Source organism: Bactrocera dorsalis, chromosome 5 (genome assembly GCF_023373825.1).
Source record: "Bactrocera dorsalis isolate Fly_Bdor chromosome 5, ASM2337382v1, whole genome shotgun sequence".
NCBI classification, from domain to species: domain Eukaryota; kingdom Metazoa; phylum Arthropoda; class Insecta; order Diptera; family Tephritidae; genus Bactrocera; species Bactrocera dorsalis.
Genome location: NC_064307.1, coordinates 18,112,154 through 18,129,143, shown reverse-complemented (window position 1 = coordinate 18,129,143; position 16,990 = coordinate 18,112,154). Strand labels below are relative to the sequence as shown.

The following is a 16,990-nucleotide window of genomic DNA, read 5'->3' as shown; positions in this document are numbered from 1 at the left end:
ACTATAACTATCCAAGTGAAATTACTAGCTTCATAGCAAATGGGTTTTAAGTTCTTAGTTAGTAAATGAAGTTTCAAACTATTTTCCGAAGTTTCTTGGAAACTGAAAGGGCTGGTAGAAGTATGATTTCTCGATCAAGAATTTGAGTTATAAAAATCTTGGTTCCCCACAGCAATGGATGGTCCACTCGCGCTAAAGGAACCAAAGAAAAACTTCTTTTGATCACATCCATTGCGTTCGGAGTAACTCTTTAGCAAGCCAGATTAGTATATACAAACTTTCTTCAGTGACACAGGTCTTGTGATAATCTGGGACTATGTATGAACTAATATTTCACCGAATTTAGTATTAAGGTAATTGAAGTTTCGCTATATACTATATATATAAATAACTCAAGCACAAGCTGATTTATTATAATGAGAAGCTAAATTATGTGTTTCTACATGGCGTATGTGTGGTATATTTCATAGAGAACTATCTGATGCCACATGGCGTATGAGCAACATAGAACTTTAGAACTTTCAATGAAAGAGTTTGTTAAAGATATTTTGCTTTCATAGTGAATTCTTACGCCACGTGGCATTAGATAGTTCTCTATGAAATATACCACACTCTCGATATTTAGCTAGTTTAACGGTAAATTTCTTCATATCATTAATTTATTGCAATTTTAATATTTATATTTTTATGTCATCGTTAATAGGGTGAACATAATTGTTTCTATTGGCCCTGGTAAACTTGTAATAAACTTGTAAATTATTTGAATTTTGAAAAGTGATATTTGCTATTGCTGATTTTTTCTTTTGTCTGAGTTGTGTATTAGGAAATAGTTTTAAATAATATTTTTAAATAAAAATTAAAAATAAAAAACTCAGTGTTTGACTAAAATGCATTAGTCCTTTATTCTTCTATAAATGGTTGACCAATTGATTATTCAATTTTCAGCTTTTAGAAAAACCTTAAGCTTTTTATTCACGCTTCCAAACTACTATTTGCTTTTCAAAAATTTACGCGCACCAACTATTTACTACGCTTGCTTCGCCAATCGCGTTCGCTAATCAAATATTGATTTTTGAATTATCAAATAGCGTGTATATACATAAAACATACATACATATGTATGTACATATGTATTGGTGATTCCACTTTGACCAACAGTTCGCTGAAATTTTAATGAATACATTTTCGCAATTTCAGCGAATTACTGCTGGACTTAACACAATCAAGGAGCATAACGCCACCCCTCTTAGCCTGCAGCCAGCCAGCCACTCAGTCAAGCAGCTGCAGCGAAAAGCGCGCACAGCTTTCACGGCGTTGCCAGCTGATGCAGCGCTAACCGAATTTACTGCCGCGCTGCTATTTGATGTCTGCTGCACGAAAGCACATTGCTGGCTATAAGTTTTTGTTTCGGTGTGTGCGTGTTTATGTTTGTGTTTGTTAGTATGTATATGTGTGTGTGTGTTTGCGAGCGCGCGTCATTTTATTGCAACTTCATTGCACTTTGACAGTTGACATATTTTTAATCTATTTATGCAAGCAGCAAGCGAATAAGCCACGTCACTACAGTTGCGGCAACATAGCACGCATAAGCTAAGCAAACACACAGACAAGCACACAGCTATTTATGTAAGAGTTTGCTTGGGCGTTTCATAAATATTTTTATGGCGAGTTTTTGTAGCTATGTGTCTATATACATATATGTACATATATTTATGCATCAATGTTTGTATATTTGTACTTACTCCAACCTGGCGCCGGCACGATTAAACCGGATATCATCTCCTCGCTCATTACGGGCGGATCCGATGGTGGCGGTGGACAAACCAATGAATCAATCATGTCATCAGTGACGCGCATAATGCCAACTAGATCTGGTGGCTCAGTGCGTGATGAGCTGAAAAATTGCAAAAATTGCAGAGTATTAAAAAAAAGAGGAAATGGCGACTTTAAAAGAGTTTAATATGCGGCGGTAGATATTTTTTTATATAGAGAGCGATAGAGTATATATGTATATAAGCGATTGAGTTGATGGATGTTAGATGGGCGAGAATGGTACTTGATGTGTTGGAGAGGCATGGAGTTAATAATATATGATTAGTTGTAGTGATTTTCTTTGGGTAGATATTTATAAATATTTTCCAAAGCGTGAGTTACTCATACGCCTTGCATTACCATCAAAGTGTCTAGTGAGTGCAGCGTCGGTAGTACAGAGCGTATGAGTGATATACAGAAGTAAGTTTTTTTTAACCAATGCTAGAACAGTGAGTAGTACATAGCGTATGAGTAACATACATTTGTTATGCGAATGTGAAATTACTCATACGCTTCGCAGTACCATAGCAGCATTGCCTGGAGTAAAGGTGGTTACACATGGCGTATGAGTAACATACATTTTCGGATGTTTACACTTTAAAAGTGCAATAAATATAATGCTAATAGGTCAGGGCGTATAAGTAACAACAATTTGATACTCGAATTTAATATCACTCATACGCGGTGTGTCTCCTAAAGTAAAAAGTTATGAGGTCGTATATATTAAAATGCGCTTGTAAACGATACAGATAACATTTTTTTTTTTTGAATTTAGAGATAAGTCCGTATGTACAGGAAAACAGAAGTATACAATAAATAATATAAAAATATGAATATAATAGTAAAAATAAATGAACAAAATAATAATTATATTCATTGCGCATTACTCAATTCAAATTAATCTTTTAAAGTTAATCTAAAGTACAAACGATTATTTTTAACTACACAAGCAGAACTATTTTTATATGTTCCGTAAAATTTTCGGCATGTGGTGATGAATCCCATTCTTAATGATCTAGCCAAAGGGCCTACTTTTTAAATCCAACATTTTTCTAAATTAGAACAGTTTAGAAATTGTAATTTTCTAAATATATTCTGAATATGTATTAATTAATATTTTATTATTTTTTATTCGAAATATATTAATGAATATTTTATTTTAGAAAATTATTTACATCAAATTACTTGTTTAATTTTTCGTAAAAATTGCTGACTGAAATAAAAAACTACGATTTCAGTAGATTAAAGTGTTTGTTGTATAGATTTTAAAGCAACTGAGTTTTTTAATTCATAAGCTTGACATTTTAAGCTCAACAGTGAAATAAATAATTATTTTAAATAATTTTCGAAGAATTTTTGTATACATAAATTTAACAGGGCAAATAGATTTATAAATTTTAACTGAAAAAAATTCAAATAAAATTAATTAATTAATTTTAAAATTTTAATAGAAAAAAATCGAATATGAACAAATATTTGTCCCATTAATTTAAACGTTTCAGAGTTTAAACTGAGCATGTTTCAATTATGACATTATTAAATTATAATATGATGAATATACATATGTATGTATGTATAAAATATTTATTATTCGTCTCTACCACTGCCGAACCCACATAACCGTGGCAATCCTGATTTACTTTTAGAAAATAAATAGAATTATTTTTTTTTTACTCGTAGTTGTTTTATTAACAATGAATTCTGGTTTATACTTCAATCGGTTCATATTTTTATTATAAGCTTACTATATTTGTAAATATATATTTTTTATATAAGACTTTTGAATATTACACTTTGGAACTTTATGCTGACGTTTATATTTGCTATAAAACAAACAACTATAACGGAATGTCGGAATTTATGAAAAAATCAACTTTGTAACTCAATTGCCTTGTGCCACTGTGTCGGTTACAATTAATATAAGTACAAAAAGTAAGTTAAATTAAAAAGCAAAGCGTCAACTGAAGTTATGCACAAAAACTTAAAATACAATTTCAGATTGCAAATGCTTCAATTAGGTTTGTTGCGGCCAATAAATTACTTTTGAATACTGGCACAAAAAAGAACAGAAAAAGAGCAAACGGACAAAAATGTATAGCTGGAAAAAGCAGTAGCTCATTTCCATTCTGAAATAGTTTTCTTGTTCAATTTGCATTCATATTTTGCAGCATATTAATTTTTTTTTGCATATCATGTACTTTAATTATAACGCCAGCGAGTGATTTACTGAGAAAAAGTACACAAGCTTTTTGGTGTAATAAAAACAGTAATCCATTGGCTTTAACGCGGCGAGCTTATATGTGTGTAATTAGTTAACAAATTCAGGCGAAATTAAAGAAAAAAGTCATAAAGAGAAAGTGGGGTGTTATAAAATGTGTTGGAAATATTAATTTCTGTACCGCTGTAGTCGCTTTAATTTTTATATGAAGCTAGGGGTGGCTAGCGTTAATGCTGAGTTTGTACTGAAAGGCTTTGTGACCTTGAGCATTGTGGTTTCATGTGACCTGATTTAGAGTTTTCTATTTTTGTTTTTGTAATTTTTGTTTTTTTAAATCGCGAATTTGACATATTTTATAAAAGTTTGTGAAAGTTTATGGAAGAACACTATATTCTATGCGAAAGCTAAACTTTCCCCACATTTCAAGCAAAGTTAAAAATTTTTCTACTTTCTTGTACCTACTTATTGCATCTATTACTGGCGTAAACTTTTGACCCTTCCCACCCTGAAGGCACATTAAATGCCGTACACCTACTTAACAGTTGTCAATATCCTATTTATATAAAGTTTGTCAATGTGTGAGTGATTGACTTATATGTTTGTGAAGTTGCTGTTTGCATTGTAGTAAAGCTGTGCCACTTTAGAGAAAAAAAACTGGGTTAATTAATAAAAAATATACACATACATATACATATATGTATGTAAAATTATTTTAAAACTTCATTGATTTAGCTGAAGAGTTCAATTCGTAGGTGTATTAGGAGGTTATGATATATTAAGGTCCCCGCTATTTTCCAAGTTGATTTTTGTTGTTGCTTATCCACCCAAAATTTCAGGTTTTCAGTTGAAATTATCAAATTATCTAGCGTAAAAAAGCTCTTTGGTTTCAATTTAAACAGAGCCTACATAGTTTTACTTCTCGCGAGTCGCGTCACTATATTTTTTTAACGTTTACATTCCTTTGTTTGTATTTCTTAGCCAAAAAAAAGCACAAACATGAACAAATTATAGTCTAATAATGATCTGAATTCTAATTCTAATAGTAGTCTGAATAACTTTTTCCTCAAACCACTCCTTTGAAAGTTTACTTCAATACGTCAAGGGTACTGGGCAGTCGTATACATGCAGTATAAATTTTGTGTTGCTTATACGACAAGGTGTACCCTTATATATGTACATACGTATATTCTGGCGGATTCAGAAAAAAGCAAAAATCAACTTCAAATCCAACTGACACCCTAATGACACATATTACTGTAAATTATGCACTGCTGTTGTTATAAATACCCTCAAGCACTACCAACTTGACACATATTCGCTGAGTTATTGTTAGGGAAAGCACTGACTCACAACTTCAAGAATTACAAGAATTGATAAAAGTTGTTTTTAAAAAAGTAAGGTTAAAGTTTGCATAAGTTAATTGAGAAGGAGATGAAACAAATAGAGCGCAAAATATATGTCATTAAGAGAATGGCGTGACTTTTGTGTAAAGAGTTCACTTTTTTCACTAGAAAATGAAGAAAAATCTTTTGCCACATCTTAGCCGTAACAATTTCAACATGACACAGATATACATATGTAAGAATAATCAATTATGTGATAAAGAAAAAGAAATAACTGGTCAAATCTTAATAAACTGTTGGTCATATTTTACAATGAAAATTATTTTTTAAACTAAAAAAAAAACTGTATAAGTTACTTCATTGTTAACCGTGGCATGTTGCAAAATGTCTTGAACACTGAAATTTTTTATATGCATATGTGTATAAATGATTTATTAAACATCTTCTATATAATGTACAAAAATAAAATATTTAATTTTTTAGTCAAATTGAAGATTTATTTGAAAATACAAATAGGTGGCAACCTTAAAAAACTTGTATTCAGCGAAACTGTTATATTTGTTTCGAAATTTCAAACAGGTGGCAACCTTAAAATAATTTAAAATATATTCTGCGAAACTGTTAAAATTTCTTTGATTTGAAATCGAAATGGTACGCTTATTTTATTAATTTTATAAAATTACAAAATTTCAAACATGTGGCAACCTTTAAAAAATTGAAAATATATTTTTCGAAATTGTTACAATTTCTATGATTTGAAATCGAAATGGTACGCTTATTTTATTATTTTTATAAAATTTCAAAATTTCAAACATGTGGCAACCTTAAAAAATTTGAAAATATATGCTCCGGAACTGTTAAAACAGTTTTGATTTGGAATCGAAATGGCACATTTATTTTATTAATTTTATAAAATCCAAAAATTCAAGCAGGTGGCAATCTTGTACAAGAAAATAAGTGTAACTTCGTAGTTTTTTAATTTTTGATATTGATGTTTTTAATTAAAGTTATTGAGTCTCCCTCGCTCATACACTTCTGCTGCACCGCTATTATAAGACCAATTCTGTTCTACGGTGCAGTACAGGTGTACGACCTTCTACCTACCGAAAACCAATGGAAAGGGTTCATAGGCTTGCTGCGCTCTGCGTAACGGCGGCCTTGAAAACAGCTCCAACGGCGGCCCTTGAACTAGCACTAAACCTGCATCCTAAAGACCTCTTCGCTGAAAACTGCGCAGCAAAATCGGCGGGGCGACTACTGGGTGCAGTAGAATTTACATATAGAAATTTCGGTCATAGCTCGGGGGGTAATGGTGGTTGGACAAACACTGACTACATGACACCACTTTTCAACTTTGAAAAAAGGTTTAAAGTAAACTTAGAAAAATATGGCTAGTATAAAGTTATGTTAGCTACCCGCAACACTCTTAACATCTATACGGATGGCTCGAAAATGAACGAATGGTGCGGGAATAGGCATAAGGCCTTTTAAGTTGCCGGACCTCTGCAATATAGTTCAAGCTGAAGTCTTTGCTATTGCGATAGCAGTGGAGTTGGCTTCTTCTTTATCTACAGGCAATTCCAGAGTCAACATATTTGTAGGTAGTAACCTCTAATCGCATATCGACCAGAATTGTCTTGCGAAGCATGGCAGTAGTTAAAAGTATTGCCAAAAGTAAGGAACTTCACTTCTTCTGGGTGTCAAGCCACAAAGACCTCGTTTGCAATGAAATAGTAGACGAGATTGCCAAGAATGCAGTACGGCTAACACCCGAAAATGTGATCAACATTGGAAAAACTACGCATTGTCTCTACGACGATCTGGACAAAAGCATGGTAAAGAAAATCAAAACCTGATGAAGCGAGCTATCTGGGTGCAAAACTACACATGTGCAAAACAGTGTTCACAAAATTCCTATTGGCACTCGATAGAAGAAACTGTACGAATATGTTCAAAATATTAACTAATCACTGTCTCGTGCCGATACACCCGCAGTATGGGGCTGATAAATGTCTAGAGCAAGGGACCAAGGAAACAATGGAGCATTTCTTGTGCACTTGTCCCACATTGGCAAGATTACACTGTATACATCTGGGGTCCCCACGGTACGGTCCCAATGACATAAAAAAATCTTTAATTAAGTATATCCAACTACAATTATACAACCATTCATGGAATTGAAATTCAACATTTGGATTGAGGAGAACGCAACATCCTAATTTTCCAACTACTCGATTAACAATCAATTTCTAATTTTTCATATAACAGTTATGTGAATTATGGTAAACAGCAGCAATCGGCAGCAGCATCAACTACAAGATAAGTGAATCAAAAAAGTAAAAATAATAATGCTCAAATCGTAAGTGCGTCAAACCATATCAAAACTCGACAAATATTTATTGCCACCACATGTGATGCTGCTCAGGATAGAGATGACATTTGCAACGAGTATCACAATATAGAGAGTGTGCAATTGACATTAATAAAACCTGCTGATGAGTAAATATTGAAATAAGAAGCTAATAGTTGTATAACCTTTACCCGATTCATATTTCGCGAAAATTAATCATATTTTAAATCTCTAAACCCGCTCCAAAATATGCACAATTTTTCAAGGGCTTCTCATTAATTATCGAGTCTCGATAATCGAAAGTGCTCACAAGCCCATCGCTAATATTTTTATTTGTTCATTGCGCTGACAGCTGCGTTGGCCGCTTATGCCAGTACAATTAGGTGTTATGTGAATAATATTGTGTCCTGGCGTTGCACGCGTTGGTCACGTGGCAAAACAAATGCTCGCAATGAACAATGCTAAACTGCAGCACTAGAGTAGATAGAGTAGCGTAATGCGTAAATACAAAATTTACATCAAAAATTGCCAACGTTGGCGGTGGCGGTGGCGGCCGAAACGAAAGCAAATAACACAATGCAATTGTCGAAATGAAATTGCCGCACAGTGGGGTGAGTTCAAGTAATTCGTGATCAAAATTATTTCTAGTGATTGAATAGTTTTTGATAGGCTGCTGAGCTGAAGTTGTGATATGTAATTTTTTAGTCTGCAAATTCGTTTTTTTATTTCATTAGAACTTTCCCAAGAATTCTTTATACTCTAAAGACCTCTTTGTACGTTTCCTTTCTTCATGATATCCGTTAATAATTAGTTGATATGTGCATCTTAGCTCAACTCTGACTGAGAGATGGGTGTCTACATTTCTTCGGCTTTGAATTGATGCAAATTTTGGAACAATTCATATCTGGACTTCATCTCAGTGGCCTAGACCAAACTTCGGGCAGAAAGTTTCACACCCTTAGTAGTTGATTATTGGTCATTTAAAAGCTTGTTAAGTTCAATTGTCGAGCCAGAAATGCTAGATTTAGGATAACCGCGAACCCAACTTATATAACGAAATCAGCCTGCGATATATTCTAGAATGAAATGTTTATCTAATTCAAATAAACTAAAAATTAATTAAATAGTTTTCTTCTCGTTTCGAACAGATACCTATTATATTTCATTACAGATCATCAGAATCCTTTTATACTCATTTCTGTGCTTTACAACTTCCTTGTGGCTCTTCTACTTTTTGCAACGTATCTCGGGAAAAATTATCCAATTAGCTGTCTAACTTGGTTCTAGATTTTTTTTATAAATATTTCTCGTTTGTAGCGCTTGAAGACACAACATTCATTATTGGATAATAAGAGTGATTTTTTAAGAGCTTGATAACTTTTTTAAAAAAAATGCATAAAATTTGCAAAATCTCATCGGTTCTTTATTTGAAACGTTAGATTGGTTCATGACATTTACTTTTTAAAGATAATTTCATTTAAATGTTGACCGCGGCTGCGTCTTAGGTGGTCCATTCGGAAAGTCCAATTTTGGGCAACTTTTTCGAGCATTTCGGCCGGAATAGCCCGAATTTCTTCGGAAATGTTGTCTTCCAAAGCTGGAATAGTTGCTGGCTTATTTCTGTAGACTTTAGACTTGACGTAGCCCCACAAAAAATAGTCTAAAGGCGTTAAATCGCATGATCTTGGTGGCCAACTTACGGGTCCATTTCTTGAGATGAATTGTTGTCCGAAGTTTTCCCTCAAAATGGCCATAGAATCGCGAGCTGTGTGGCATGTAGCGCCATCTTGTTGAAACCACATGTCAACCAAGTTCAGTTCTTCCATTTTTGGCAACAAAAAGTTTGTTAGCATCGAACGATAGCGATCGCCATTCACCGTAACGTTGCGTCCAACAGCATCTTTGAAAAAATACGGTCCAATGATTCCACCAGCGTACAAACCACACCAAACAGTGCATTTTTCGGGATGCATGGGCAGTTCTTGAACGGCTTCTGGTTGCTCTTCACCCCAAATGCGGCAATTTTGCTTATTTACGTAGCCATTCAACCAGAAATGAGCCTCATCGCTGAACAAAATTTGTCGATAAACACATTTCGAACCGAACACTGATTTTGGTAATAAAATTCAATGATTTGCAAGCGTTGCTCGTTAGTAAGTATATTCATGATGAAATGTCAAAGCATACTGAGCATCTTTCTCTTTGACACCATGTCTGAAATCCCACGTGATCTGTCAAATACTAATGCATGAAAATCCTAACCTCAAAAAAATCACCCGTTATAAGACCGCACTGAGGAAAATATAGCAGCTTTAGCTGAGAGTGTACACGAATATCGTCGAGAGTCGATTCGGCGCTGTTCGCAACAACAAGATGCAGCTTGTGCCAGAACTAAAGCCGCTGGACCTTCGCTTTATGGGCTCTTGAAAACTTCCAAGAAGATCCGACTTTTTCAAGCCACATTTTGTTCAGCGATGAGGTCTATTTCTGGCTCAATGCGCATGTAAACAAGCAAGTTCGCCTCAATTGGGGCAAAGACCACACTGAAGAGATTCAAGAGGTGCCATTTCATCCAGAAGAAACAGCGTTTTGGTGTAGTTTTTGGGCCGGTGGAATCATCGGTTCATATTTCTTCAAAAGCGATGCCGTTGATAACGTCAATGGCGGCCGTTATCACAACATGATAACCCACTATTTGATGCCTGTAATTGAAGCTCATGGTCTCGGCGATATTTGATTCCAACAAAACAGCGCCACTTCCCGCACATCGCGTCAATCAATGGATTTATTGATAGAGCACGTCGGTGAGTAGACAATTTCACGTTTTGGGTCGGTCGATTAGCCACCAAGATCGTGTGATATCACACCGGTAGACTCTTTGCTTAGGGAATGTGTAAAGTCTAAAGTTTATATGGATAACCCCGCTTCGATTGAGGCCTTGGAGCAAACATCTCGTGTGTCATACACTAGTTAGCAATCGAAATGCTTGAGTGAGTCAATGAAAATTGGACTAAATGGATCTGAAAGAGATAATCTTCAAGAAAAACTTAAGTTTCTACTACTAAATAACTTTCTTCGACCGTTGATGCCAAATAAGTAGACTTGATACCGATTTTGCTCATTCAAGTACTTCTAAGATAGGCGATCTCACCTTGTGTAGATTCATAAACAAATATCTATAGAAGTTTTAAAACTAACTACATATATTCCAATTGTGGAATATAGAATTTATAGAGAACTCGTTAAAATGCACATTAATCAGCTACCCTCATTCAAGGCTGCCAGTCTGTTTGCTTTTACCGCTTAATATGAATTTTTAGTATATCCAAAACTACGGTGCATAGGTAGTAGGGCGTACTCTTTCGCCCACAAACTCATTCCCGGGCGTTTCCTGTCATTGAATTTTGATATGTTTTATGCGGCCACGATGTTGCACGCGGGATTTCAGCGTCGACGTAATCAACTCATTATGGCAATGGTCCGCTTTATGCAAAACCGCAGTTTGCAATATTCAACACTTAATTTTCCCATCCGCTGCCGTGCATTGTGTGTGTGTTTGTGTTTTTGACATCAATGGGGTCACAGCGACACATTTGCAGCTACATCTGTGGGTGTGTGTGTAGCTGTGTGCATTGGAATTTTGTTTGGAAAGTGGCGCGATTTGCGGCTTTTCATATGCACCTCTGCCGTTGGCACTAACCGAAGCTGATAATTACACTGATGTCTATTGCATTGACATTTATGGCAGAAATGAAAATGAAAATAAAAATCAGCCATTTTATTTTTGTGTAATCGTAAAAGGCGTATACTCACGCAGGAGTTATGAAATAGAGTCATGAAATTGTAAAGCGAACTGTTATTAAGGTAAATAAATTACGTGCTGCAGTTTTCAAATTGAAAAGTTTGGAAAAACTAGTCTTACATTGTCACATAGCGAACTTTTCCTCATTTTGTCCTGAGAAGTCACTTGGGAAGGCAAAAAGATCTTTATTTTCATTTTGTTCGGTCAGTTTATATGCCAGTTATATGATATAGTGGTCGATCTGAATAATTTGTTCGGAGATTTGAGCGTAAACCTAAAAACTTGTCTATGGGTAATGTTTTGAAGATATCTTTTTGAAATAAAAAAATCCATGCAAGAACTCATAATTTTTCTACCAATTTATCAATCGGTAAATCCTGAGACTGCAAGTCAAGGATTGTCAGGTGGTGTACATCGTTCGACCGATTATCACATATGGCAAAAGCCTCACAGACTTCGGCAAGACCTCAATTATTGAATTTGCAAAAACTCGCCTGAATCTGCGGGTGGAGTGCCATGCACATATGTCCGACGATGGCACTGGAAGTCAGGCTGGATCTCATACCGCGTCACCTAGTAATCGGTCAGGTTGCCGAACATATACTGCTCCCAATGACAGCATAAGGGTTTGGCAGATGTAAAGTAATCTCTTCCCAGCGTATGAAAGACTTAAGTGGCGAAATACTGCTGGCTTTTGTTCGAACGGACAGCATTACCACAAGTGTAAAATTCTCTAAGAAGTTAAAGGTTACCCTCAACAGTAAGGCCGAATCGGTCGATTCTGCTCTCGAGCTACTGATTAAGGACAGTAAAATCAAATAATAAGGCGACGGCTCGAAAACATCGAAGGGAATTGGCGCAGGAGTCGCAGGACCACGTACTAAACTCTCTATTCCTATGGGTAGCTTTTGAGCATATTCCACGCAGTGGTCTTTCCCATAAGTCGATGCGTAGAGTTAAACATCCAACTAATATCGCAATGAACGTATAGATATACTCAGCAACAGTCAAACGGTACTAAAAGCGATCACGATACCAAATGAAGCCGCTATTGGTGCAAGAGTGAATAGAACGTCTGAACAGTCTATCAGATCGTAACCAGCTGCGCCTTATACGGGTGCCCGGTCACAAAGGTATAGTCATGAATGAACTGGCTGATGAGCTCGCCCGCTCCAAGCCATCCATCAACATGGTAGAACCCGAACCGTTCATTGCGGTTGGTTCCCATACCATAAAGAAGCTGCTCCGCAAGGATGAAGAAGTGGTTACTCAAACTCAAACTCAACTCAAAAGGTTTAAATATATAATCAACCTCTCAAAGGAAAAATTCAGGCTACTTGCGCCTCCTACACTGGCCATTGGAAGCGCAAGAATTCCTTATATGTATAACATGGGCTTGACTTCTTGTGCGAATTGACCGTTCTGCGACATGGAGCTTGAAAATTCAGAATACTAATTGACTGTACTGAAGTCTGTATGCGTAGGTTAAAGGCTTTTGGATTCATGTTTCCAAATAGGGATCACTTTCCTCAATAGCACCCACCAGTATATTGGAATTTATTAATATGCTGGGGTTAAGTGAGTCGTTGCGACTTAGGAAAGGGCACAATAGACCTCAGGTCGTGGTGCAATCCTCATCTGTTTATCTAGTTTAATCTAAACAGTTTATATGATAGCTATAAGATATTGTGATCCGTTTCCAGCCATTTAGGCAATTGTACGCTTTCTTGACTAAAAAGCGGGGGAAAAATTTCAGAGCGGTATCTCAAAAATTAAGAGCCTTGTTGGAGCCAAGGTGTACGTATACCCAAGAACCTATCCTATCAGATATATTTTTATTTTGGTGTTTCCAGTTGATTTTATGGCGAATATTGGTTGGTGTCTGAGATATTTTCATAAAACCAAGAAGACATCTTTACCTGATAATAATATCTTGAGGACCTAAAGATTCACAGATAAATCCTTGTTTTATTAATTCCCCTGGACACCATTTTCCTATCTTTTTAAACTTCCGCTAGCTTTTAAAACGAACTGTTTGGTTCATATCATGGATATGTGGTTCTTTGCTGAAATATGTGAAATCCACCCCATATATACCCTCTATTCTATATACTAGATATACCGTTATAACCATGTTGGATTGGGTTATACACACATCCGGCAAAATATTGGCTCCTCAGAAGTACTAATTTCCAAAAATTTTGCAAATATTTTATGTGGTTTCTTCAAAGCGTCACTTTAGGGTAATATTCAACTGCAACTTATATCAATTAGTTACTAACTCGCTCACATAAAACCGCTAATGACCGAAAGAATTTCTCAATAGACTCACCCGACGACGCATATGGCATCGGTTAATCTCAATTTCCACGATTTGTAATATTTCGTTTAATTACCCCAGATACTTCAAGCGAATATTAGCAAAAACTAATCGCTATAATATTTTGTAGCTCAGCACTTAAATACACATACATAACGGCACTTAACCTTGCCAAATGCGTGTATTGGTTGCTCATTAATTTATAGTTCGCCCAAATTTCGACATTCCTTTCATCGCCGTCTTCGCAACTTGGCGCTCCTATGAGAACGGCATACTTAAGAAATCGCATGCACAATTAATAAGAATTTCATGAGTTCCACCCACACATATACACTTACGAACATACACACACATACATTCCGGGTCATACACAACACACCCTCAAGTCGAAAGCGTGGAACTTATTAATCAATGGCAACTAGAAAACACTTAAGTGACTCGCAAGTAGCAACCCAATTACACATAGTTCGGGCACAAGGGAGCAATAAAAGCTGAGCAACGGTAATTGTGGGACTTAGCAACTCATAACTCGTATGAGTTTGGGGTATAAAAAGTCCATAGTGAATTGTAGCGAACATGCCCACAAGTGGATGTGTTTGGAATTGTTCAACAGGCGCACGAACATGTGGTGGCACTTGAGGCGGTTTGTATGTGAAAAATACGAGAGAGCACGGAAATACTTGTTGTGTGATAAGTTGCTAATAATTTTCAATCGCTACGGATATGTATTATGGCATTTTTCTAGTGATTATTTTGGCATTGAAAAAAATATGGATTTATAAACGTTTGCAAATGGAAAATGAATATCAGTTTGTAAGTCTTCAATATAACATATTTCAGAGTGGTGAAACGAACAGCAACTGGCATAACTCGCATAAACTGGTATAATGTAATTATGTACCGTATATAATTACTAATAATAGAACAGGCATTGTAACATTTTAATGTCATATTAACTTAGTATTCTGTGTTAAAATCTGCTGGTCAATGGAGTAGGGCTTAAACGAAGTAATCAGAGCTTCTAAGAAAGTATACAACTCGTTTAAGGTAAGGATTTAATAATCCTTTTCTAAAGGCAGGGAATACTTCTTTCTACAAAGAGGTTTGACACTAAACTCTTGTCATAAGTTTTCTTTTTTGAATTCTCAGCCTTCGACATCTCCATTCGATACGAGTAGCCACAGCTATTTCAAATGACAAAAGATTCAATTAACCGATCAAAGACGATCTGAACTGGATCTGGATTTAGATTAGACTTTAGATTTGGATTAGATCGGACTTTTATCCGAGAACCTTTTTTATGTTCGTGCGAAGTTGTATCTCCATATGCCAATAAGTGTATGTTCGGCAGTTGTTTGTTTATGACACGAAGGATTTGTTTGGCGATTTTCACCATGAAAAAAATGTATTAACGAAATCGACAATAGTTTTGGACAGTTTAGTTTATCACGAGCACCAGCTTTTGAGACGTATAAAGCAATCAGTAAAAGTCGGAAGTCAACGAAAGCATTGCACAGGCGAGTCATCCATCCACCGCTGTTAATGACCACAATATCGAAAAAGTTAAGCAAACAATGCTTGAAAATTCTCATGTTGGCAACGGAAAGATATTAGAGGATCTCAATATCTGCTAGCACCAATCGTACCAAAACAACTGAATATTTTGTTAAAACACGTCGATAGAGCTCGCAAAAGACCAACAATCTAACCAATAGGGCCCTAAAACTGAGCCGAAATCGATAAAAATAAAATTTGCTGAAGACTGAGAGCTGTCATAACCGAAGCTGTAAACAAAAATGTGGAAAATTGGTTGAAGAGTTGGCATGTTTTTGCTGGTTAGGGAGGCCAGAAGAAGAAGGGAGACTATTTTGAAGGCGGTAAAAATGTTAGTAATAAAAAACATACAAATTTAGTCTTTTTGTCAGTCCGGGTTAAATTTGATCACATAATTTACGAGCGGAAATGATCAACGAACTGAAATTAATCTGTTATATTGACGATATGCCACCATTGACGCAGTTTATTCTTTTCATTCATAATCTCGATCCCAAAATAGATTTACTACTGTGAACAAAAAATAAGGCAAATTTGTTTATAAATTGTAAACTCTTTATTTGTTATTTGAAATCAATCTCATCACCTTCAAAGTAATCTCAGTCAGAATATGATTGCGGAACGAAATGAGTTGAGAGTTTGGTCAAAAAGTAGCCAGGAGCCCATACAGTATGGCATGCTAAATTATCGTGATAAAGGAACCAAGAGTTGTTCGCCCATAATTCCAGCTGTTTCAGTCGCAAACGACGCATTACGCTCCAATCATAATCGTTGTTGACAGTTTCTTCTCACGGAATGAATTCGTAGTCCTTAATACCACGGTAATCCATGCATTTTAGCTTTTGATCACATGGGATAGATACCGAGAAGTGAAGAGGGAAACGAGATGCATTTACAGATAAAAATAGAGAGAGGTCGAAATGCTTGAATACGAAGAGCTTGACTAGCTGGCCGACAAGGATAATGCATGAAAATTCTATGAAAATATGCGGCGACTAACAGAAGGTTTCAAGACTGTAGCATGCTCTTGTAGCACGAGCAGAGGTGATCTGGGGACTGATGCCTAGATCTTATTGAAATTATGGAAGAATTCTCCAGCTTGCTGACTGGCAGTGAAAGCGTAACAATAGAAGATAGTGATCCCGATTCTCCAATTGATGACAATGGACCAGACATTCCCATTATCCGTCCATGAAGACGTTCGAATAGCAACTACCCGTCTAAGAACAACAAACCGGCGGGGACCGGTGTGTTGCCGTACGAGCTATTGAAATACGGCGGCGAATAAGGGATCTGGAACATGCATTAGCTTCTTTGTAGATTAAGGTCGGACGAAAGCATGCTCGACGATTGAAATTTTAGTGTCTTCTGCCTAATCCACAAAAAGAGAGATTCCACAATCTGCGGCAACTACCGTGAGATAAGCCACTTCAAAATCGCTTATAAGGTTCTATGAAGCGTTCTGTGTGAAGGACTTAAGCCCATCGTCAACAAACTGATTGGACCTTATCAGTATGACTTAGGGACTTGAAAATCAAAAACTGACCAGATATTCACTATGTGGCAAGCCTTGGAAAAGACCCGTGAAAAG

At 35.9% G+C, this 16,990-nt stretch overlaps 1 protein-coding gene across 6 annotated transcripts in view; it reads right to left on the bottom strand.

The window, feature by feature from the left end:
- The window catches only part of LOC105233520 (protein still life, isoforms C/SIF type 2), a 326,314-nt gene that overhangs the window by 78,297 nt on the left and 231,027 nt on the right, over positions 1-16,990 (bottom strand). For all 6 annotated transcript variants that reach the window (XM_049457987.1, XM_049457988.1, XM_049457989.1 and 3 more), the window contains exon 11: positions 1,743-1,894. In XM_049457987.1, the coding sequence (XP_049313944.1) occupies positions 1,743-1,894 (152 nt within the window). The remainder of the gene's footprint in view (positions 1-1,742; positions 1,895-16,990) is intronic.